The following is a 24,059-nucleotide window of genomic DNA, read 5'->3' as shown; positions in this document are numbered from 1 at the left end:
AGAGTTTGCATGTTCCCATTTACAGTCAAAGGACTCTCCTATTTTTGTCAACTTTGTAATGAGCCCACATATGAAATGTTTTGGAAGAATTGATGTAAATGGAGAGCCCTACAAATCATTACACGTTTGATGGAGGTAGGCACAGCCATTCTTGAACTGCTCTCACTTTTGACATGTCTATGCTAATGCCTTCTCCAGAGAAGTCAAAACCCTGAAAGGTTATTTGTATGACTTAAAACACACACTTGTCAGCATTTGCATAGAGACAGAATTGTTTCAATACATTAGGGTAGCGAAAATGTAAATGACTATATATGTGTCAAATTGGTCACAAACGAGGTCTATGAGGAAGTACTAGAAAGCAGGAGTATTACATAACCCAAAAGGCTTTACAATATATTTAAAATGTATGTATCTAGTTCTGAATGCCCTTTTCTGCTCATCCACCTCTTTGATTCTAACCAAATTGTCTCCGCTGAGATCAAGTATTGAGAAGATCTTAACATTTTCAATCTGATTCAAAAGAACTGAAATGCGAAGTAGAGTGTATTGGTCATGGATGCATTTAATTTTTAATAGTCTGTACAAGGGCAATATTCTCCCACTGGCACTCTTGATTATTGAATGAATATTTTTTCTAGATTTTCTTTCAAATAATGCTCAAATACTTTCACTTTCTTCTTGATAAAAGGGTTAATGCTTGACTTCTTTGATTGACACAAAAAATGAAACCCTTTCCTGATGTGGTGAAACGCAATCCGGTCCCTTCTTTCTGAAAACATCATAGAGTGTTCATATAAAACAGGTAGTTGGTAAATATTGGCTTTTAGCCCCTGGTCTCCCTTGTCCTCGTCACATTCATAACAAGTGAGATATTCATATCTCACTGACAGAAAAAAACAATGCAATGCTGGGAAACCTGCCCTCCTACACTATCCCACTGGGAGTACTTAAAGTATACATACCCAGCATTCTGCCTGTTCTTTTTTCTGTCTGCCGACAGGATGTTATGAACAAAGGATGAGGTTGGCTCCTGCTGGGCTGGGGCTCCACTTGTATTGCAGTCATCATGGCTGGCTGGCTCCTCGACTGCGCGGGGGTCAGCTGGCTGGCTGCACGTCTCTCTGCCTGCAGGGCTTTTGGGGAGTTGTGTGATGTTCGGGGGCTGGTTCACTTGGCAGCTGCTGGTGGTTCCAACGTCTGGCTGCCGGCTGTGTTCTTGGGTGCGCATGATCCCCTGTGCGAGGCAAGGAGCATGCGTGGGCAGCTTCCCGCTCTATCCAATGTGGATTCCTGGGGGCAGCACTCAGGTGAGTACAGCGCTGCCTGGTTTGGCTGCTTACACATTCCCTGCCCTTCATCCCCAGCTGGGCGGGAGAGTGGGAGGTCAGGTTTACGTCTCCCTGCTTGCTGGGCTCTGGGCGAGATGTCTGGGGGCTGGTCTGCTGGTTGCCATCTGTTGTTTTCTGGTGGTCTGGTGGTTGCCATCTGTTATTTTCTATTTATTCTGCTAGCTTACACAGTGCCAGCTGCTGCAGGTGTACTCTGCAAGACTCAGTCGCCCCTCTTCAATTGGGCACCCTATGCTGTGGAGTCCCACTTCCTTGTGTTTGCAAGCGCCTAAGTTCATAGGCAGTGTGCTGCGGTGCACTGTGTTTGTCCTTATAATATGCAAGGAACTCTGGACTTCCAGGTGTTCTGTGTGCGTGCTGTGTAGTGCTCTTGTGCATACAGTTCTTCCTTCTACCCCAGCTTGGCGTGGCGGTCTGGGAGTGCTTCGGCAGAGTGGGTAGGTTCTGTGCTGTTTGTGTTCACCTACCCAAGGTGTTGCTCTGCAGTGGGAGTTCCACTGTGGATCTGGGGAACGCCGTTCGTGTGTGGGCATCCGCGTCACTTTTGTTGGTGCTGGGCAACTCACTTGCCGTCCCTTGCCTTTGTGTCTTGCATGTGATTTTGTGTGGGGTAGTTGAGGCTCATGTTCAGCCATCCAAACCATTCGGGTGATGTTGGCACTTCATCACAGAAATACTACAATAGATTGAATAATTCGGTGTCCTTTGTCCTCGGCTGTTTGTTGATGGGGTCTCCCAGTTGTCAGCTCAGACACTCCCTTGGCTAGCGAGGACACCAGCATTCTCCTTGGTTTTCATTGTGCCTCCAACACATTACAGCATCTGGAGTTACCACTTGCTGGCTTCCTGTGACAGCAGTCTGCTGACTTCAGGCTTCCTTTCATCTGTGGTATTCAAACGAACCACAGCATATGGCGCCGCAGAAGTTGCAGGGAGCTCAGTCTCCTGGATCACTACCTCGGCAGCCGATGTGATTACCCAGCAGTCGCTGAGGCAGCTCAGTCTCCGGGTATAATCAAGTTTGTTTCCACCTCCACCCAGCCTCCCTAGTATGGCAGAGGGTTGTAGGCTTCCTGAGAGACTAGTGGGTTCCCAGGCCCTGGTCATGAGTGACTCTTTGGTTTGGGTTCTCTCCCTTTCCTTGTTTTGCTTCTTGGGCTTCCTCTAGGTGTGCTCCCTTGCTTGTTCAATGGGTTTCACCAGGATCCCTAGGGTGCATCCTTGGTCTGTGGCTTGCAGAGGTTCTTGTGGGTACTCCCTTCAGGCCTGTGCATTGTAGCTCTCTGTTTTTTGGGGCTGTTACTGTCCAGTTGTTTTTTTGGTCCTTGGGGGTGCTCCCCCCCGTCTTCTTGGGGTCTGCTGAGGAGGTGTGTTCCACCCTTTTTTACTGAGGTGCCTCAGGCCCTGGTGCTTCAGGCTGTGAGCCCTGCCTTGCAGGCATCAGGGGTTGCAGGTCCTGGCAGTTGGGGTTGTTGTGCTGTGTGCTATTGCTCATTGGGTTGGACTTTTGCCAGTGGGCTTTGCAGCCTGCTTTTCTGGTATGGGTCCATGTATTTGTCGTTCTGGTGCTTTCCCCTGTTTTTCCTCTCCTTTGGAGGGTGCCTGTGGCATGGCGGTCCTGGGTTCCTTGCCTGTTAGGGTTTTTAGACCTGTTGTTTTTGGCCTCTCGTTGGTTTCATTTTGTGTGGGACCTTGCTGTTCTGGGGCAACATGGTCCTGTCTCCAGTTGCTTCTTTTGCTTTTTGATGGCTGGGTTTTCTAATTGGTCCCTTCTGCCACTTCTGGCAGGGGCTCTCGGTCTGTTTGAATTTTGTCCGTTGCGCCTTCGCTTTTGGTGGTGCTTGGTGCATTGTTCAGGCATGTTGGTGTTTTCTCCACTCTTGGGTTCCTGCCGGGGATCCTTTGTGGACCTTGCTGCTGCACTTCTCTAGGCCCTTTATAATTGGGGCCTTATGGGGGGAGGTGTGCGGGGGGGTGTTTGTGTGTCCCTGCCTTGTGGGTTTTGGAGGCTTGAGGATTAGTTGGCTGGGGGAGGCCTGCTGGCTTCTCCGTTTTATTCCCATCTTTCCTTGGTGGAGTTCCTCCCCCGCTCCTTCTGTGTTTTGACTGCTTTTGGCAGAAGTGGAGTCCAGAGGGTGTGTGGGGGGCTGTGTTTGCTCTCCCTGTCAGGAGAGTAGAGTCTAGATGCCTTTTGTGGTCTGACTTATTTCCTGTTGTTGGTCTGTCAGACTGTTCCTCAGGGCTTCTCAGTTCTGTGGCGTGCTCTCTCCCCTATGGTTGGGAGCATGCTCCTTGTATTGGGGTGTCCTATGTCAATGAGATGCTTTTTCGGGTGTTCTCTTGATGCTTGTTATCCCATTCTGTTTCGTTAGGGGCTCTTTGCCCCCGATGTCCTGGTTTCTTTTCTGAAGGGAGACATAGTGGGGTGACGGGTCTTTGTTTGGATTTTATCTGTGACCTTCTGTTCTTTTTGCTGTTTGTGGGTCACCCTGCCTGTTCATTTTGTTTTCTCCCACTCTTCTCCTTTGTCGTTTCTGGGTGTGCTCCTGGTCGACGCACCTGTTGGAGGGTTTGCTGCCTGGCCTCTTATTTTTAGTGATGTCCATGGGCTCAGAGTTGGATTCTGTGCTGGGGGTACGGCTTTTCCTTGTTTTCCAGTTCTTTACAGGATATTGGTGGGCTTTGTTTTGGAGTGTTTGGCTTTGTGTCCTCTGGTTCTGGCTCCTAGATGGGGCTGGTTTCCTGGGGGCTGGTTTTCGGCGGTCTATCTGGGTGGTTCTGTGGCCTTGGTGTTGCCTTCTTCAGCCCTTGGAGCCTCTTGGGATTTTCTGACCTTTTTTCTTGGTCTTCTTCATGGTTTTTGGGATTGCTGCTCCTGGGCTTGTGTGCTCTTTGCCCTCTTTGATTCCTTGGGGCTTTGGTCTTTTCAGGCACAGTTGGGGTAGATGGTTCCAGGGTTTATGTTGGGCGGCCTTGTGCTGTGCTGTGGGTTGCTTCCTACTCATGTTTCGATGTTCAGGGTCTGCTCCTTTGTGGTTTTTGGGTGCCTCTCACTCTCCTTGGGTCTGGGGTTGTTGCAGCTTCACCCTGTTCGTGGTAGGCCATTTGCCTCCTGTTCGCTGCCTCTGGTTTCCGCCTTCAGTTTTGGTCTGGGGGCGTTCTTGGGCGGTGCATGTTTTTCAGTTTTGTGTTTTCTGTGTTTTCCTCCTGCCTCATCTTTTAGGTAGGGGCAGTTTCAGTTCGGCTGGGTACCTCCTTTATATCCGTGGTGGTGTGTTTGGAGTCTTTTCCATGGTTGGGTTTTTTCTGGGATTCCTCCTCTACTTGCTCGTTGGGTTGCTTGGGGTTTGTTACTTTCCCTTGGATCTGGTTGGATGCGTTATTTTTGATTCTCTGCGGCGTCCTTGGTTTCCTATGAGCATTTTGCATCTGGTGTTCCTTTTTTGGGCTGTCTATTTTTTCACAAGTTGGTGGTTTTTGGACAGGGGAATCTTCCTGTCTCCTACCCCCTGGCTGGACTGTGATGTGCGGCGTGCAGTCTGTCTGGATGGGTTTCGCTACAGTAGCAGTGATTGTCTACTGCCTCTTTGTGTTCTTGTTGTCCAGGCTGCAGCTTTCTGGTGCTTCTTTGGGTCATTGGGATGCCTCTGTTGCTTGGTTTTTCAGGTGGTTGTTTCTTTCAGTATGGGTTGCTGTGGTCTTGGCCTCCTCTTCCTCTTCTGGGTGGAGTTCTGCAGTGTTTGCCTTGGGGTCGGTTTCCCTCTCTGTTGTTTGTTGCTCCCTTCTCCTGCGAGTGGGTTGTGCCCAGTTTTTGGGCTGTGGGATTTCTGGTCTGGATTCTTCCCTGTGTTTCTGGCTTGTCTTTGGTTTGTGCTTGGATGTGCTGCCTGTTTTTTTGGGGTGGCCTCCTGTATGGTGTTGTTTGTTTCCTATGAAGGCCGGATTGTCGCCTTAGGTATTCTCCCTTGTTATGAATGGGATGAAGACAAGGGCGAGAAGGTGGTAATGTTCTATTACTTACCTGTTATCTTCAATTCTCTTGGTCCTGTTGTCCTTGTCACATTCATTAAGACCCACCCACCATCCCGGATGACCGGACTTGATTGTTAGGCTTGGTAGTTCAGACAGAATGCTGGGTAGGTACGCACAGTGGGAGGGCAGGTTTCCCATTATTCCTTTGTTCTTTTTTCTGTCCGCAAGATAGGAATATCTCCCTTGTTATGCATGGGGCAAGGACAACAGGACCAAGAGCAGTGAAGATTACCTGTAAGTAATAGGACATTTCCAGTTCTTTAGACTTGCTTAGTTGTGCCTGAAGTGCAAAACAAGTTACACTACGAGTCTTTTAGGCCTCTAGGGCTTGACACAAAACCGGATCATCTGAATTTTTAACTGGTGGGGCAAAAAGGATGTTACGCATGAAAGACCCACTACTTGTGTGATATAAGGAATTGTGTCTCTTAAACCATCCATTTACCAATAGATACAAAGGGAGAGGCGACTTCTAAAATAAAAAGACATGTCTTGTTAAGGGAACACGCATTAGTTGGTTGATGCAGTTCATTAAAAATGCTTGTCCTTGCCGGGTAGTAGTTAATTCCTCCTGGGATTGTGGCCCTTAATCGCTTAAGGGTCCCCTGCCTCATTTAGTGATGCTGAAAGTGTTTGTTTCCCATGGCACGACCTCAGTCATCCATGCTGTAGGAAACACCTTTATGGACACATAACTTGAGGCTGTCATGGTAGGCCTTCCAATGCCTTGTGAGCCACTTATTTGTCTATGTGTGATAGCCTAGTGCTATGAGGGTGTGTAATTTTTTAAGCGAGGGTCGAATCAGTGGCGATTGCATAATGTTTACTTGCCGGAGTCTTGGGGGCATATTTATACTCTGATTGCGCCGGATTTTCATCATTTTTTTACGCAAATCCGATGCAAACTTTGGCGCCACAATATTGGAGTTAAAGTCATTTTTTGTCTGCACAAAACTACCTTGCGTCAATGAGATGCAAGGTAGGCGTTCCCGGGCAAAAAATGACTAAGGGCCATATGTCCGAACACATTTTCCCATAGACACAGAATGGGTAAAACCCTTTGCTACATCTGGCCCTAAGGCCCTAGCGCCTTATTCATCCTCCCGTGCAAAAATCATGCACGGGGAAAAGAGGGGTCAAAAAATTGTGCAAAGCTTGCTTTGCACCATTTTTAACGCCTGGGTCAGGGCAGGCGTTAGGGGACCTGGTGCCCTCCCCAGGGCCTGGGGACACCCACACCAGAGGGACAGCAGAGGATGGGGGACCCCATCTCAGGTAAGTTAAGATAAGTACAGGTAAGTATATATTTCATTTTTTTAAAGTGCCATTGGGGACTCTGAAATTCCCCCCCCCCCCCACATGGCACTGGGTGCAATGGCCATGCCCAGGGGACCCTGGTCCCCTGTGTTGCCCATTGGGGTGGTTGGCATTACTCCTGTCCTTTCTAAGACAGGAGTCATTTGGTATGGATGGTTTTGCATCAGAAAATGACGCTAGGCAGGTTAGAGTCATTTTTTTTTTTTACTCTAACCTGCCTAATGGCATTTTTTGGTGCAAAACTCCCTTCTTCCATACCGCCAGTCCCACCCGGCTAACGCCATTTTTTTTTTTTAACGCTATCCTACCCTTTGCATTGGCTTGCACCATTCCATAAATATGGTGCCTGGCTGCTGCACAGAAATGGTGACCCACGGCAGGTACCTTCCTTTCACCCTCTCCTAGAGATTAGACACATAGGGGGTCATTCCGACCTCTGCGGTCTTTTTTCCAGACCGCCGAGGCCGGGGGAGACAGAATACCGGCGGCAATGTTGATGTGCAGCAGGTGCAGTAGCACACGTCGCGCATTTCACTGCTCGAAATTTGGGCAGTGAAATGCGCGCCGGGCTACGCCTGTGGGCCACTGCACTGCCCATGCCAAGTGCATGGGCAGTGCAGGGGCCCCGTGCGTCCCCTTACTACCAGCCTTTCCATGGCGGTGTCTACCGCCATGGACAGGCTGGCGGTCGGGGACTCATAATCCCCAGGGCAGCGGTGCTTGCACCGCTGCCCTGGGGATTCTGCCCGCCAGGCGGAAACCTGGCGGGAAAATGGAGGGGCCGGCGGTATGGCCGTGGCTTTTGCGCCACGGTCATACTTGCTGCTGGGACACCGCCAGACTGTTGGCGGTGTTCCCGCCAGCAATCCGCCGGCCGCCAGGGTCAGAATGACCACCCTAAATTCTATGGAACAGTGAAATATATGGCTTTCAAGCAAAACCACATCCTGGCATTTGTAACACAACATATATAACACCAAGGCCCAGATTTATGGTGGCCTAGCGCCATTCCAATGCCACATCAGTGTAATTTTTTTTACGCGAAAGTGGCGCTGGAAGGGCAAAAACGCTGCACCATATTTACAAAGTGACACAATGCTTGCATTGTGCTACTCTGTTACCCCTTGCACCACATTATGCCTGCACCAGGCATAATGTATGCAAGGGGGGCGATACGACGCTGGGGTGGGGGCGTAAAAATGGCACAAAGAAATCTATGAGATTCCTTTGTGCCATTTTTATCAGCATTTTTTAACTCCTGCTAAGTGCAGGCGTTAAAAAGAGGCTCCCATTGTGTTCAATTACCTCTTGGTGCTTTGCAGGATTAGTGTCAACATATTTGATGCTGGTCGTACAAACCGCCTGACTAGCGTAAAAAATGATGACGCTAGTCCCCCTGACTACCGCCATGCACACATGGTGGCGTTAGGTGTTGTGCTAAGGGGTGCAGGAAAAGTGCAACGCCAATTTTCATAAATCTGGGTCCAAGTTCTCAATTGCTCTATTTCAGGAGTGCACTATAGTTTAAATGAAAAACTCCCCAAATCTTTATCAAGGGTTTTACAAACAAATGCAGTATATGCCATACTAGCATTTGTGTTGGCACTGTCACTTCCAAGACAACATTTGAAGAATTATTTCGTAAAGCATACTTTCAGAAATGCTTTGCAGTCATAACTCAGTTTGTTTTATGTGAAACTGGGCTGAATAATACGTGTGATAATGAGAACAGTATCTATAGTTTGTCGCCCCGTCTTTATACCAGCTTGCTGTAAAAAGTGAAACTTTGAATATGCTTGAAAACAATGAAGAAGTGCAATGTCAACAAGCAATGTCAAAGTCAACACGTATGTCTTTCCCGTAGAGCATGAACAGGCTGACAACAAAGAACGTAAACGCAGGCACCTACAACAGTGTGAAGTTACTCATCAAAATCTGTGCTGCAATGCGTCCTCCTTTGCAGCTGTTCTCACTGTCCAGGAGTTGAGGTGTAGGCAGGTGTGTAAAAGGGATCAACAGTTTCTACCACCAGCACGGAGAGATGTTGCAGATCCTCAAAGTCTCTGCTGCGTGACTCAGTAGTGACAAGTAAAAAGTGGGAAAAAATGAACAAAATAAAGCAGCCCCGAATGAGAGTCAATGATGCTTTAAACAAAGTGGATACATTTACGTTGTTCTCTCCGTGGTCTAAATGACTGGCCAGCGACTGGATTAACCTAACAAGCATTGGGAAAGCCAATAGGTCTTGCCTATTTGCCTATGCAAGGGTTGTTGGCTTTGTCAATGTGTTTTAGGCATGTTGTTCACCATCATGGCTGCTGTTCAGGATGGCTGTAAGTTAGTGTGTTAGAAATGGGGTCTTTGGTTGGCAGTCAGGTTACCCCCTGTCCAACTAAGGACCCTCACTCTAGTCAGGGTAATTCACACACATTCCAAATTATTCTGTGCCCACCCTCTGGTAGCTTGGCACTGAGCAGTCAGGCTTAACTTAGAAGGCAATGTGTAAAGTATTTATGCAATAAAACATACAATAACACCAAAAAAATACACCACACAGTGTTTAGAAAAATATATAATATTTATCTGGATAAATACAGGTCAAAACGAATAAAAATGCAATAAGTATTTGTTGAGATATCACTGAAAAGTGATATAAAGTGTGTTAAGTCTTTTAAAAGAAAACAAAGTCTCTTTCAAGCACAAAGTACCTGGTTCGTGTGAAAAATCTCTTCAAAGAACCTCAGAGGAGGAGATGTGATTTCTCGGGCCGCACACGACGATGTGTTGTTCAGTTTTCACGCAGGGACAGCTGTGCATCGCTTTCCGGCACTCGGTCGTGGATTCTCTTCGGGTTGCAGGGCTTTCAGACGCCTCGGGGACGATGCATGGATTTCCGGTGCTGGCAGAATGAAGTCACAGCAGGTGCGTCTAATTTTCTACCGCACAGCACGCGCTGCGTCGATTCCTCTCTGGAAGTTGGGCTGCGTCGTTCCGGCTCGGCTGTGCGTCGATCCGGTGAGGCTGTGCGTCAAATGTCCGGTCGCTACGCTGGCGCTGCATCGATCTTCTCATTGCGAAGTCGGGCTGCATCGTTCCAGTTCGGCGTGCGGTGAAATTTTCACCGCAATGCAGGCTGTGCGTCGGTTTTGGCAGGCTGTGCGGCGAATTTCGCCGCACAAGGAGTCCTTCTTGTAGAGATTAAGTATTTTTGGTCCTGAGACTTCAGGGAACAGGAGACAAGCTCTATCCAAGCCCTTGGAGAGCATTTCTTCACCACAGCCAGTGAGCAGCAAGGCAGGAGGGCAACAGCAAGGTAGCAGTCCTTCACAGAAAGCAGATAGGTGAGTCCTTTGAGCAGCCAGGCAGGTCTTCTTGGCAGGATGCAGGTTCTTGTTCAGGTTCTCTTCTCCAGGAAGTGTCTGAGTTGGTAGGGGCAGAGGCCCTGTTTAAATACCCAAATGTGCCTTTGAAGTGGGGGAGACTTCAAAGAGTGGCTTAGAAGTGCACAAGGTCCCCTTTCAGTTCAATCCTGTCTGCCAGGGTCCGAGTAGGGGGTGTGGCAGTCCCTTGTGTGAGGGCAGGCTACTGTCCTTTGACATACAAGTGTTCAGCCCTCCACCCTCCCAGCCCAGGATGACCCATTCAAAATGCAGATGTATGGAAGTGAGGCTGAGTATCCTGTGTTTGGGCTGTGTCTGAGTGAATGCACAAGGGAGCTGTCACTGAGCCTAGCCAGATGTGGATTGTAAGGCACAGAAGGATTTAAGTGCAGAGAAGTGTCCACTTTCTAAAAGTGGCATTTCAAAAATAGTAATATCAAATCCAGCTTCACCAGTCAGCAGGATATTGTATTACCATTCTGGACATACTAAATATGACCTTCCTACTCCTTTTAGATCAAAGGTTACCACACAACCAATATCTGAGGGTAGCCCTAATGTTAGTCTATGAAAGAAGCAGGCCTCACAGCAGTGTAAAAACTAATTTAGGGGTTTTACACTACCAGGACATGTAAACTACACAGGTACATGTCCTGCCTTTTGTCTACACAGCACCCTGCCCTATGGGCTACCTAGGGCATACCTTGGAGGTGACTTATATGTAAAAAAGGGGGAGTTTAAAGCTTGGCAAGTACTTTCAAATGCCAAGTCGAAGTGGCAGTGTAACTGCACACACAGGCCGTGTAATGGCAGGCCTGAAGTGTGGTTAAGGGACTACTTATGTGGGTGGCACAATCAGTGCTGCAGGCCCACTAGTAGCATTTAATCTACAGGCCCTGGCACATGTAGTGCACTTTACTGGAGACTTATAAGTAGATTAAATAAGCCAATTGGGTGTGAACCAATGTTACCATATTTGAAGGGAGAGAGCATATGCACTTTAGCACTGGGTAGCAGTGGTAAAGGGTGCAGAGTCCTAAAACCAGCAAAAACAGTGCCCAAAAAGTGGAGGAAGGTAGGCAAAAAGTTAGAAATAATATAAAATGTGCTTCAGTTGTGTGTTCATAATTCTGATATATTCTGAAATACTTACTCAATTCAACACAGTTCCTTTAAACATTGTGTGCTAGAAAAACACTCTTCCCTACCCTCTGTATCCAGCAAGACTGTCACATAAATCTTCTCACTTTGAAGTCAGAGAAAGAAATGGAAACAAGCGCACTTGAAAGGCAGCGTCTGACATTTGACTTCGGTCTTTGAATGCATGGCAAATGTGACGAGGTAAGAACAAGATTTAAAGGCCTGCTAACAGAAAGCAAGTTTGTGGAATGATACAGAAAACATGGTTTAGGCAACAGGAGGGACAATCTGAACCTAGAGAACCCAGAGAAAATAAAGCCAGCAAATAGAAAGCCAGAAAGTGTGAGTTACAAACCACAAGGCCAATGGCAATCAATGAGCGGAATGCATTCCTAGGTCAACTTTCTGAAAGGCCCCAAGATGTCTTTAACAAGCCAGACAGCTATGCTGTCTGGAAGGCTGCAACCTAAACAGACCTTCACCCACACAGCCCCTGGCCTGGCCAGTGTCATGGAGGCTATGCACACAACCTTTATCTGTCAGTCTGGACGTCTTAAAAAAATGAACCCTCTGTGGTCTGGCAGGAAACAAGTTATCACGTCCCCTGCCTTAGTCAAAGGTCTGGATTTTTGTTTTCTTTCGTCCCTGACTTTGCCTAAATGCTAGGTAGGAATAAGTCTTGCCTCCATCTTCCTGCCTTGTTCAAGGGTGTGAAGAATGTTTTGATCTGCACCTAGGCAGCTACATTCTGCCCTGGTGCAAGCCACCTCCCATTGCCCCTCCCCTCATCCCCGTGGCCTTGCCTTGTGGTTGGGAGTGGTGCTTGCTCTATGAAACACCCCTGTATTTACCAACTGCAGGAGGCTGCCTGCCTTTTTTTGCCCACACGTCGCCTAACGGCAGTGTTTACTAGGCCTCACACTACATTGCCAAAATGTGGGGGATTTTCTCCCGCCTTCTGTATCCATTGGTGACAACCAGTGGTAAAAAAAAACAGGATACGTCAACTGCTAGCTCTGTAGTTTTCCTAAAGCCTAACATGACGCAGGCTAGGCCATGCAGCTGCCAACTGCCTCTGCTTCCTATTCACAACAGCGAACTAGGATGACCATCTGGTTTGGAGGTAATTTCAGGACAATGTCTGTAAAACTTCAGGACAAAGGGTCAAAATTCAGGACAAAAATTCAGGACACAAAGTCAAATTCAGGGACACACCTGGGAAAATCAGGCAAACATAAAATTATGTAAATATAAAGTCGAAATAAGTTTTAATTATTTGGTCTGTATAATAGCACTACTGCGCCACTCTGACATTTCTCCTGCGAGCAGCAGGTTGAGGGGCTGCTTTTAGTGTAAGATGGGCTGCCATAACCCAGCCATAACACAATGGCTCCATTTTCGGCCCCCTAAGAGTGTGGGATTGATTTTTTGTTTCTGGTCTGGCACTATTAAATCAGGAGTAACATTTCCACTGTTGCGCATACTGCCTGTGGTGGATTACACTATGCCGTTTATCATACTGTATCTACAGTTCCACATTCAATCATGTCTTGTTAAAAATAATTAAGTAAATAACGCCCCCGCCTAATACGTTTAGCATACAACACATTTTACCACTTGTACATTTTGTGCATTTGTACATTGTAATCCTGTCGTTCTCTCACTCTTCCCTCGGCTTCCCTCTTTTATCTTTTTGTTCCAATTGATTTCCTTCTCCTCACTGCGCTATTAGCTTTCCCCTTTTGACTTTCTTTTCTCTCAACTCACTTAACCACCCGTTTCTCTTACTGTGCTCTTTCTTTTTTCTTTCTTTCCACATCCTTCTTCTATTCTCTGTCCTCTATTGTCCTATTTACGTGAGTGCACTCCTTCTTCAGTTATCTTCTATCAATTCTCCTGTTGTCTTTGCCTTCACCATCTTCTCTTTCTTACTCATTTATCTTTTCTCTACTTTTGCTTATTCCTTGCTTGAGATTTCTCTTCATCTTCCTTTTCGCATCCATCTTCTGTCCCTCTTTAAGGGACAGCTCAGCTGTCAGCAAGATCTATTGTTTTCCACTTCGTTAAAATACACATTGAGTGGTCTTTGGCTCCTACCCAAAAAGTATCTCATTCACACCCCATGCTGTTGGCTATTTGGTTTATCATTCCGCCTTCCAGGAAGTGCATTCATTGGAATGCATTGGGACTATTTACATTTAAAAGGTAGACTCAATTATTACGCTGTTTGTCACATACAGTTCTTTATCTCCTGTATGCATTCTACGGTACTTTTATTTTAAGCGTAGGCAAAGCCATTCGAACAAGCTATCTTTACATACATTGCCAAATTAAAGACAAAACTATTTCTCTCCAACTTACCATTATCTACCCTTTCCCCATGTCCCTCTAGTCAGTCTCTTATACATTTTCTTGCTTGTTTCTGTCTTTTTCGCTCTTCACTTCTCATAAACCCAGTGTAACTCTCTGCCTCTCCTCTCTTTTCCTTTTGCGTTTTGGAATGCTCTTCTCAAACTAGCAGGTTCACTTCCAGAATGAGGATAAGATTGAAAGAGATAACCATAAATGAACATCTGCTAAATATGCAGCTTTTTCACTGGATTGCCAAATTTAAAGCATTGTCAGTGCTAAAGCTGCATTGGTTGCTTAAGACAGAGAGAGCAGGACAGCACCATATCCAGTGACATATGGGGCTCTCCTGCTCTCTGACTGGTGCACAGTTAGACTGCTTAGCGCCACACACACAGGTTTCTGCATTGTGTCTAGCATGGGTTTTATACTGTAAGAATACACTCCCAGTACAAAATACTGTGCCTAGACAAATTTTAAACATTTCCAACTTTGATTGCATGCTGCATAGTGCAGCATAAAAAACAATTTAAAAATGTTTTTTCTTTTAGCATTTGTATCAAAACCTAAGGTTGGTTGCATGGGAACGCCCATGTACCACCCATGGAATGTCCTGTTGACCAAAATAATGCAAAGCCACGCAAAGTGCTCCTTTGCATTAGTTTCAGGCATCACTGCTGCACAAAACAGGTTTTGAGCTGGGAAGTGCATCCCAAATAAACAATCTGTGCCAGTTTGGGTCAATTTTGTGATGCAAACCCAGCACAAAATGTTAGTAAATCTGCCCCATAGTTTTATGCTGGCTGCTGCAGTTGGTGATTCACATGTCTATTACAAACTGCCAAATGTATAAAGATTTGCTCCAGAGAAAAGGGCAAAAAATGCATTCTACCACTTTTAAAGGATGACTTGTTGACTGACAGGAAAAAAAGGCATTACAGCATCAACACTCAATAGGGCAGATGGTATAATAGCCTTTCTTTGACTGTCTATTCCCTTGGGCTGTTGAAGGAAGTATTCCATCAACAGAGGCAGGAGTGGCTCCATTGATGGGATACATTAGGTCCTCATACCTCTAAATGAGGTGGGTGGACCAAGGCTTTGAAGGGCAAGGTTTGGCGACCAAGGTATGACAGAGTACCCTCTCCACCAAACTCTAAAGCTGATCCTTAATTTGTGCTTCTTAGCCTTGCAACAACATCATACTAAGCAGCAGGTGCTTTCTTGGGGTGCGTGAATCTTCTTAGAGTCAGTATTACCTATATTAAACAATGCAGGCTTTGGTGTTTTATACTGTGTTCAACAGCACAGAAGGATTTTCCATAGTTTTTTTGCCTGTAACGCTTCAGGGACCCTCTTGACAACAGAATGGTGTCAATGAACTCGCCACTTCGTGAGCAACCCTGCCCTGCTGGAATTTGGGTAGCTAGTGACAGTACTTCACAGCTGGAACTGAAGCAGCAAGGCATGTTCTCTGAAGAGAGAAAACTCCCTTCTGATATGTACCAGAAAAAGACACATTTGTGTAGCAAGGGATGCACGGCATTTGTTGTGCTTGAACTTTTGTGAAAACAGCACGAGTACTGTCGCTAACTTGATTACTGTGCAATACATTTACCAACATGCACTGGGGGGACTAGGACAGACTTGCCAGTAAGTGATCCCTACCCACAGAAGCTATCAATGAACCCCTTTGAACAATTAGCCATTGATATGCTACTGAGCACTTTTATGAATAATCCTTCTTCACTCTTGCTATACTTGATCCCAAAACGTAGTGCATTACCATGGAATGTTAACAAGAGGGTTATGGTTGATCTCTGGTCTACTGGAGACAGTAAAGAGGTTAACTGTATAGAATAAATCACAGTCCACCAAAACATAATCAATTATTGAGCTTGTCCCCGATCAGAAAAAAGCATGTGTGATTGGCACACCATCTGGTCATTGGCCTTTTAGTTGCTATAGTTAGTTTCATGGTATAATGTTAACTAACTTCACTCCTCTTCTGTTCAGTGGGTGATTTCTATTGCAGCATTTACCTAACGTGAAGACCAGCACAAGCAAATCCTCATTCTCATAGCAGGACTTCGAAGCTGGGCATTCTGGTTATACCGGATGACAATTCTAGATCCCCTGCAAATACTAATATTATAGCCAAACTGTCTGGTGGGGTAATCATAGATGTCCATTAAATACGAAGAAGCATTGCAAAAATCCTAGCGACCCTAGGTAAAAACTTTGGAGCCATTAGTGGCACTCTGCTCCGAATGAAAATATGGTAATTTTCTGATCAAAGGATACAGCCACCTCAATTGGCCGACCTTTCTTGGCGAGCACAGCAGTTGATGAAGTCCTCAAAACAAAAGTCTTCTGTTAGCATGTTTTGTAGGGTCTGATGACACGAGACTGGAGAATAAAGTTCAACCAGTTCCCATCTTCCTGTGCGTTGTTCACTCCAGCAATAATCCAGAACTAAAACGGATTTCTTAGATTCTAGAGGTGTATGACATATCAACTCCGAGGGGAAAATTATGAGAAACCCATAAACTGATGCATCATTTTGTGTTTAGTGGATGCAGCACATTGGGCAAAAAAACAGCATAGGCCCATTCACTAACCTCACAGTTCTATCACCTCATTTGAAGGTGGGGAACCACAGGCCTCCCTCAGCTGTTAATTAATAGAAATATTACAACATCGACGAGCCATGGAGCAATATTTTTGTACACAATATTTCAGTCATGATATTTAAGTCAGACAATATTTTTCTCATTGGTATTCGGACATTTAACCACCTCAGCTGGCTACACCAGCGAAACCCTTACCTAGAAGCCTCAAAACTAAAGGTCACAGTGCATTGTCCTTGCTGCTACTCTGCACTCGTAGCTCCTGAAGGGCACTGTATGGAGAGAGCAGGGCCTGTGAGTCTACGATATGATGACCTGTAGATATTCGCCAAACAATTGTCTGTCCCAGAAGTGTCCAACTCCTGCTCTGGGATGTGAGGCAGTAAATGGGGATGTACGCCTTGTATCTTTAAATTGCTCTCAAGTCCACTTCAGTATTGGGTGAGTAACAAGTGATTACTAGCTGGTAAAACAAAAGGAGCGCTGTAATGGTTGAGGTCTATAGGAAGAAACTAGCATATAGACCCTCCTCTTGTGTGCCCAGTAACTCACCTATGTCATTTAATTGCCCTCATTGGTCACTGTCAACACACATGTACTGCCGTTCAAGGATCTGAGGGTCTGGGTCCAGCAATCCTCTCCATCTGCTATACCTCTGCACCTGGTAAAGATAGGATCCTCGACACAGATGAACACTCGGCTTTGGCATGTCTAAAGCTCGATGAAGGCTTGAATCACTCCATCCAGGTTTTTAGTCCCACGGATGGCCCGGTCCTTTGTATCAGGTGGGGAGCCCTGGATTAACAGGATTGTTCTCCTCTTATGGGCAAAGTCAGGTCCCTCCCACCCTTGCCAGGCATGGCATAGCAGGCCTACCCATGGCAGCACTTTCGAGCGATGCTCTGCTCTATGCAAGGACTAGCTCTCAGCTAACTCCAAGCACCTTAAATCTTCTACCTTGCAATTTTCACACACATGCCAGACTGCCTGTCCAGAGGATATTGGAACCATTCACCTCATCGACTCTTGCATCAACCTTACAACCTAGAGAAGGTAGATAATTTCATATCATGCCTCCAAAAGTGTGCCTTGCCTGGAGCTATGCAGACATGGTTCCTGCTCTAGTCCTCAAAAAAGAACTTGCACATTCACACTTGTAAGGAACGCAGCCACACACATGTATAATTGCTCAGACTGATGTTGGGCAGAAGAGGTTTTCAGGTTAAATGATATATATATATTTTTTAAAGCAACCAGCTTGTCCATCAGTTGCAAATCTATATTGAAGAAGTGTCCTTTCTTCACATTATCCACCACTACAAGTTTCTTACAGGCCTCCGTTGCAGCTTAATATTTCCTATAGATTGCTGTTCTATTGATAGGGCCCCACAATGTTTACAAGTATCTTTAGTTGCTGATGCATAACCGCACGTTTTATTTGTCCATTGAAGCCCTACATACAACTCTGATTTCTCACCTCTAGTTCCTCGTTCCGCACTGACTCCATGTTCAGATCTGGGCGAAAAGGAAGGAGATCCTTTGCATCATGAACTCGACACATTTTTTCTACAGTGATGGGAAAGAAATAGGTCAACTTGTTTACTTCTGTTTCACAGTTTAAAATACATCTCATTCAGAAGAGTGGAAAGCATATTAATCACTACGTGCTGCCACCACCTAAAGGTTTTTAATAAAAAATCATTTTTGGAACCTACGCAAGATGTAGCCTACACCGCTTTTCTTTCCTTTAAGTTCCTTTCTCAATATTGATTTTTAAACTTGAGGGAGAAGTATTCCTCCTATATGATCTTGGTGCTTCGCTTCATTCGTTTAGCAGTTTATATCTATACGAAGGTAACCTTCCAATGCCACCACCACCTTTTGATGCATGACTAATGCCCCTATTACACTTGTGGCCTGTCACTCAACGCTGAAGCACCACAAATGATGTCCTGCTTTAGTAAGTTCTTGGCAATGTGGTGCTCCACAAACCTGCTGATCTTTGGGAAGGTAAGAAAGTCCTCATCATTTTTTTGAGCAACATATGGTGACAGAATGGTATCAAGGCCAAAAAGGTCTCTCTGGTAAATATGCAGGCATGCATCTACTCTTTTGGATAAGTAACTTGGGGCCAGATGTAGGAACCGTTTGCGCCATGCAAAACGGGCATCGTGATGCACATTCCCATTTTGCGAGTCGGTGGGAATGCGACTCGCAAATAGGAAGGGGTGTCCCCCTTCCTAATTGCGATTCGCACCGCGATGCAGAATTGCTTTGTGACTGCGAACGCGGTCGCAAAGCAATTCGCAGTTAGCACCCATGTGAAGTGGGTGCTAACTCATTCGCAAAAGTGAATGTCGCCCAAAATATTTTTTCAGAGTAGGCAGTGGTCCAATTTTCCCTCTTGACAGTCTCTTGAAGTGATTCAGCATCCCGCTGCGGAGCAAGATAGGTGGTCAGGTGGGCCCATATATCCTTTGCCCTTGACCGCTCAGGAATCAATTTCCAAAAGGCCTTGAGTCGCTGCAGGCAATATGTTGCATCTCTTAACCAATGTTTGAAGAGGAGAGCGGGGTGCCTGCCCCAGTGAATGGCGACCATGTGCTTAGCCAACAGGAGCGGCATGATGGTCAGTCTTCGGACCCCCAAGGGGACGTCCTTCACATATCCTTGCTTACAGGCATGATATGTAATCTATGCAACGGTGTCAAATTCACCCGTCCAGAACTGTGCCACTGCAGGGCATTCCCACGCTCAGTGTAAGAACATGGCTGTGTGTGTAGCTTATTGAAAACAACATGCATCAATGGTGAGTCCCATCCGATGTAGCCGGACAGGTGTATGGTATATCGTGTGTAAGTATTTAAAGTGTATTAGACTGAGCCTGTCGTTCGGGGAGAGGGCTATGGATTGGGTGCGACAGTAGCGCAGCTGCTCCTCACTGAGTGGAGGTACTATGTCAGCACTCCATGCAGATCAAGCATCCAAAGCAAAATCCTTTTCCTGCATCTTGGAGTAGAGACAAGTAATATGTTTATGAGGTGATGAGTTGGCAATCATTGCCTCTAGTGTAGGCTTCTCCAATGAGCAGTCCGCAAGCTATTGGTAGCTATCCAGCAACCTGTAAGTAGCACTCCTGTGTGCATACCAGCATACTAAATGGGAACCATTTGCTTGGTTGAATTATTATTTGTATGCCAAACTAATTATTCAAGGCGAAAATGTGTAAATGTGCAGAGCTCATAAGCTGTTCAAGGAAAAATGAAGAATTTCCAAAATATGTGTAAAGCTGATTTTTGAGGGATAAATTATGTGGGGTGACTTATTACTAATAGTATTACTTTCATACCACGGGCCCTGCAGCTCTGAAGGCTGTGCTGGCATATATTACCCACACAGAGGCATTTCAAACTGACAAAGCCTTTCTTTACATTAGTGCTGGCAACCCTGCCTGATGCAAATAATGTAATCTTGCCTGATGTGGCCACTATCAAAACACTGATAATAACAGTTGCTCCCAGTCATTTTCATTGAACATCTAGAGGCTGAAATATCAAGAAACTTCAGGGAAGGTTTGATGGTAAGCAAGCATATCAAGAGGTGCGTGGGCTGGTTCATCTAGAATGTGCTGAGAGGTAATGAAGTTTACCTCCAAGTAGAAGTCACCAAAGGTGTGGAGTTGAAGTCACTGTAGGCGCTGTCGGGCAGCAGTGTCATTAATAGCTGAGATCATAGGTCCAACGCCAATGCTATGTTTGGGGTGTACATACAGTCTAGTCCTGTGCGCAGTCTTAGCCTATCCCACGCACAAGTTGAGCAAGCCATGGTGTCAATCTGTGCCTGAGGTCCTTTGGCAGGCAAATATAGAGCAGCTCTCAAGGGGCAGGGTGCTACCTTGTCGTATTCAGGAGCCATGTGAGTCTGAAATAATGAGGGATGCATCTAAAAGTGCGTGAAGTGTGCCTGTGCACAGTAAAAGTAAAGATCCATGTCGGGGGCACACACTACCCTGCTCAAAGCGGATAGTCAGCATTTCCCAAGCCACATGCAGGTGTTTTCTGGCCAACGTCATGGTGAGCAAATTGGACCTGAGGCGTTTTCTGAACTGAGATGTGAAAGGGATTGGAATTTTGAAGAACAAATTAATACGTTTTGGGAGCACTACCTTTTTAATTATAGCAATTCTCCCTGTGATGAACAAAAGCACTCTTGTCCAGACCACCACATGTTCTTCCATGTCATTAGTCTGCCAAAGTTCGTCCTTCAGAGTTCATGTAGGCCACAGCTATGCCAAATGCCAAAGTATCAGACTGGTTCTGTCACTCACTGCAGGAGGCACTCAAAGTCAAAGGGTTGTATTTCTGAAAGTGAGCTGCAATACAATGGATTTGGACCTGATGATGGATATCCCAGCATGTCCACCAAAGTAGATGAGACCATCCTTATCGCTTGCACTGACGACATCAGGAGCAGGCTCGACAAAGGTGAAACCGTTGCCCTCATCCTCCTTGACCTTTCCGCAGCCTTCGACACCGTCTGTCACCACACCCTTCGTACACGCCTCCACAACGCTGGAATCTGCCACAGAGCCCTGGATTGGCTCACATCCTTCCTCTCTGGAAGAACCCAGAGAGTCCGCCTCCCCCCGTTCCTGTCTAAAGCCACCAAGACCATCTGCGGAGTCCCCCAGAGATCCTCACTCAGCCCCACCCTCTTCAATGTCTACATGGCACCGCTCGCCAACATCGTCCGATCCCACGGCCTCAACATCGTCTCCTACGCAGACGACACTCATCTCATCCTCTCTCTCACGAAGGATCCCGCAACCGCTAAGACCAAACTCGACACCGGACTTCACGCCATCACCAACTGGATGGAAGCAAGCCGCCTCAAGCTGAACTCGGAGGTGACCGAGATCATCATGTTCGGCTCCAACAGATCAGCATGGGACGACTCCTGGTGGCCTGCCACTCTGGGGTCTGCCCCAACGCCCACCACCCAAGCACGCAATCTCGGCTTCATACTGGACTCATCGCTCTCTACGACCCAACAAGTCAACGCCATCTCATCCTCATACTTTAACACCCTTCACATGCTCCGCAAGACCTTCAGATGAATCCCTGTGGAAACCAGAAGAACGGTCACCCACACCCTTGTCAGCAGCAGACTGGACTACGGCAACACCCTCTACGCGGGAACAACGGCCAAGCTCCAGAAGAAACTCCAGCGCATCCAGAACGCTTCAACACGACTCATCCTCAACCTCCCTTGCCACGAACACATCTCAGCCCACCTCAGAGACCTCGACTGGCTCCCTGTCAACAAAAGGATCGTCTTCAAACTTCTGATCCACGCTCACAAAGCTCTCCACGACACCGGACCTGCCTACCTCAATGAGCGTCTCAACTTCCACATCCTGACACACCAGCTCTGCTTCACCAGCCTCGCCCTCGCAACCGTCCCCCGCATCCACCGGACCACAACTGGCGGCAGATCCTTCGCCCACCTTGCTGCCAAAACCTGGAACTCCCTCCCCATCAACTGACATCTGACCCAGGACCTCCTGACCTTCAGGAAGCGCCTCAAGACCTGACTCTTCGAGCAGTAACACCCCCCCCCAGCGCCTTGCGACCCTTCCGGGTGAGTAGCGCGCTTAACAAATTACTGATTGATTGATTGAAGTGAGCTGTAATACAATGGATTTGGACCTGATGATGGATGTCCCAGCATGTCCACTAAAGTAGATGAGTTCCCAGTTTATTTGAGAAATATTAATGTTTGAGTCTTAAATATATAAAGTAACATCATCTGCATACATAAAAAACTGAATTCTTCTGGTGGTGAAGTCAAGTCATCCGTTTGAGTGGTGTTGCCTTAGTCAGGCAGCCAGAGGCTCAATCGCAATGGCAAATAGTATGGGTGACAGTAGACAGCACTGTCTGTTTCCCCTGGAGATATGAAAGGAAGGAGTTATCACACCATTAACGCACAAACAGGCTGTGGGTTGAGTGTAAGGTAATTTTATTAATTGTAAGTGGGTACTGACCTGAATAATGGCCAGAATCTAGAATAGATAAGGTCAAATCTAAGGAGTCACTGCCTTGGTTGCATCAAGCAGGGCAGCCGCTGAAAAGAGTTGTGGGTCAATCGTATGCAAGAGTGTGAGCAAGGTACGTAAATTGTGCGCTATTAAGGGGCCTGGTACAAAGTCGGATTGACCAGGAGGAACAATATCCAGCAGGAGTGAAGTAGACGGGTAGCAATTAATTTCGCAATATTTTGGCCCAACGATATTTAACAGTAAAGGCCGCGGGTTAGTGATTAGTTTTTAGCACTGTACTCATTCTTTTACAAATCAACCACTGGCCACAACAGTGACCATTGACCTATCATTTTATACTTTTGAAACAGAACCCAAGGCAATCATATTTTGAAAATGGAAAACAGCAAAAAAAATCCTGATCCCCAAAGATCAGAATTATAATCAGACTTTGTTAAGAACTGTAGCAAAAACTGTGGCACACTTCAGAGTCAGGTCTGTTTACAGACTTGTCTAGCCTGATTTGCATTTTGGTCAGTGGCAGTGAATTGTGAGTGAGTATTATTGCCACACTTGTAGTGCTGGTAATGGGAGAAAATGTGTGAATTTAACATTATTAACAGGAAGGGCACAAGGATTTCCAGCACTACAAGCAAGTTTAGCCCACTCACGCTGCAGCCCCTGTCAGCAATCTGATGCTCTTGCTTTTCTTTGGATGTGGTGTTGTAGGGTGACTACACAGACATGCTTTATTGTGTCAAGAGCTGCATTGTGGACAGTGGCAAATGCTACTTAGTTCATTTCAAAAGAGGCAATTAACATGCATTTATTTCTTTAAACCATTCAGGCTCCTTTGAGCGTGACCAGAAAAGGTATCCACATAATTGGGCACTGACTGAAAGTTGCTGATTGTGGTTACCTTTTGGATCTCGACAGCATTCAGTGTAGAAAGTTTCCTTCCTCTGGATGATCTCCTGAGCAATAATTCCATAGCTGTAGACGTCACCTTTCTGAGACACTCCTTCTTGACGAAGGTGCTCAGGAGCCACCCACAAGTCTGTGGAGAGAGAAAAAAGAGAGGGAAAGTTTTTCAACTTAGAGGGAAGCAGTCATACCTACCTCTGAATTACTCAGCAAATGGAATTTTCAAATAAGCGTTCAATGAACAAATATCATCCACTATATGGACTACGTTACCAGTCTCTCAACTGATCAACATCACCCAACAAACTGATCCCACCATCCCTCTTTGGATGGAGCACACCCAACATATAGATGTCCTGGACAATTTCTCAGTGGCCATAAGTCAAATCTGTCAAATGATAGAGATGACCCAACATAAGGATCTCCAGACCAAAGTATAACTGGAAGAAGAACTAACATGACAATCTACCCGACAAAGACTACCCAACTAAATCCTTATTTGCCTCGGGTTACCCACCATATGGATCTCCTGGGCAATAGAAGTATCACCTAAATATCACACATCATGCTGATCTTCTGGACAGCTCTCAGTGGATGGTATCACCCATTATTAGGATGTCTAGGACAAGATATCCATGGTAAGAGACCACTGAAGAAATGTATTTCCAGGTAGTATCTCAGGGGATGAAGATCACTCAACATAACAATCTCCTAGACAAGCTGTTTTTATGGGGAAGCTCAATCACCTCAGGTTGTTCATGTTAAGTCCTTCTTTCAATTATGTAATTTGAACAAAATTATAGAGGCAGCAAATGTGACATTGCAAGTCATTTGACCCCAGGGGCATAACAGGAAATTATATAAAACCACTGTTACATCCAAAGGTGGTTATGGT

At 46.2% G+C, this 24,059-nt stretch overlaps 1 protein-coding gene across 1 annotated transcript in view; it reads right to left on the bottom strand.

Moving 5' to 3' along the window:
- Positions 1-24,059, bottom strand: part of LOC138292721 (guanylyl cyclase C-like) — a 453,160-nt gene that overhangs the window by 93,559 nt on the left and 335,542 nt on the right. Inside the window, exons 18-19 of the mRNA XM_069231453.1 lie at positions 23,160-23,297; positions 17,678-17,766 (exon numbers count right to left, since the gene is read on the bottom strand). Of these exons, the coding sequence (XP_069087554.1) occupies positions 17,678-17,766; positions 23,160-23,297 (227 nt within the window). The remainder of the gene's footprint in view (positions 1-17,677; positions 17,767-23,159; positions 23,298-24,059) is intronic.

The sequence above is a fragment of the Pleurodeles waltl genome, chromosome 4_2 (assembly GCF_031143425.1).
Source record: "Pleurodeles waltl isolate 20211129_DDA chromosome 4_2, aPleWal1.hap1.20221129, whole genome shotgun sequence".
Taxonomy (NCBI): domain Eukaryota; kingdom Metazoa; phylum Chordata; class Amphibia; order Caudata; family Salamandridae; genus Pleurodeles; species Pleurodeles waltl.
Note: the sequence above shows the minus strand (reverse complement) of the source record. Positions and strands in the feature narration are given on the sequence as shown.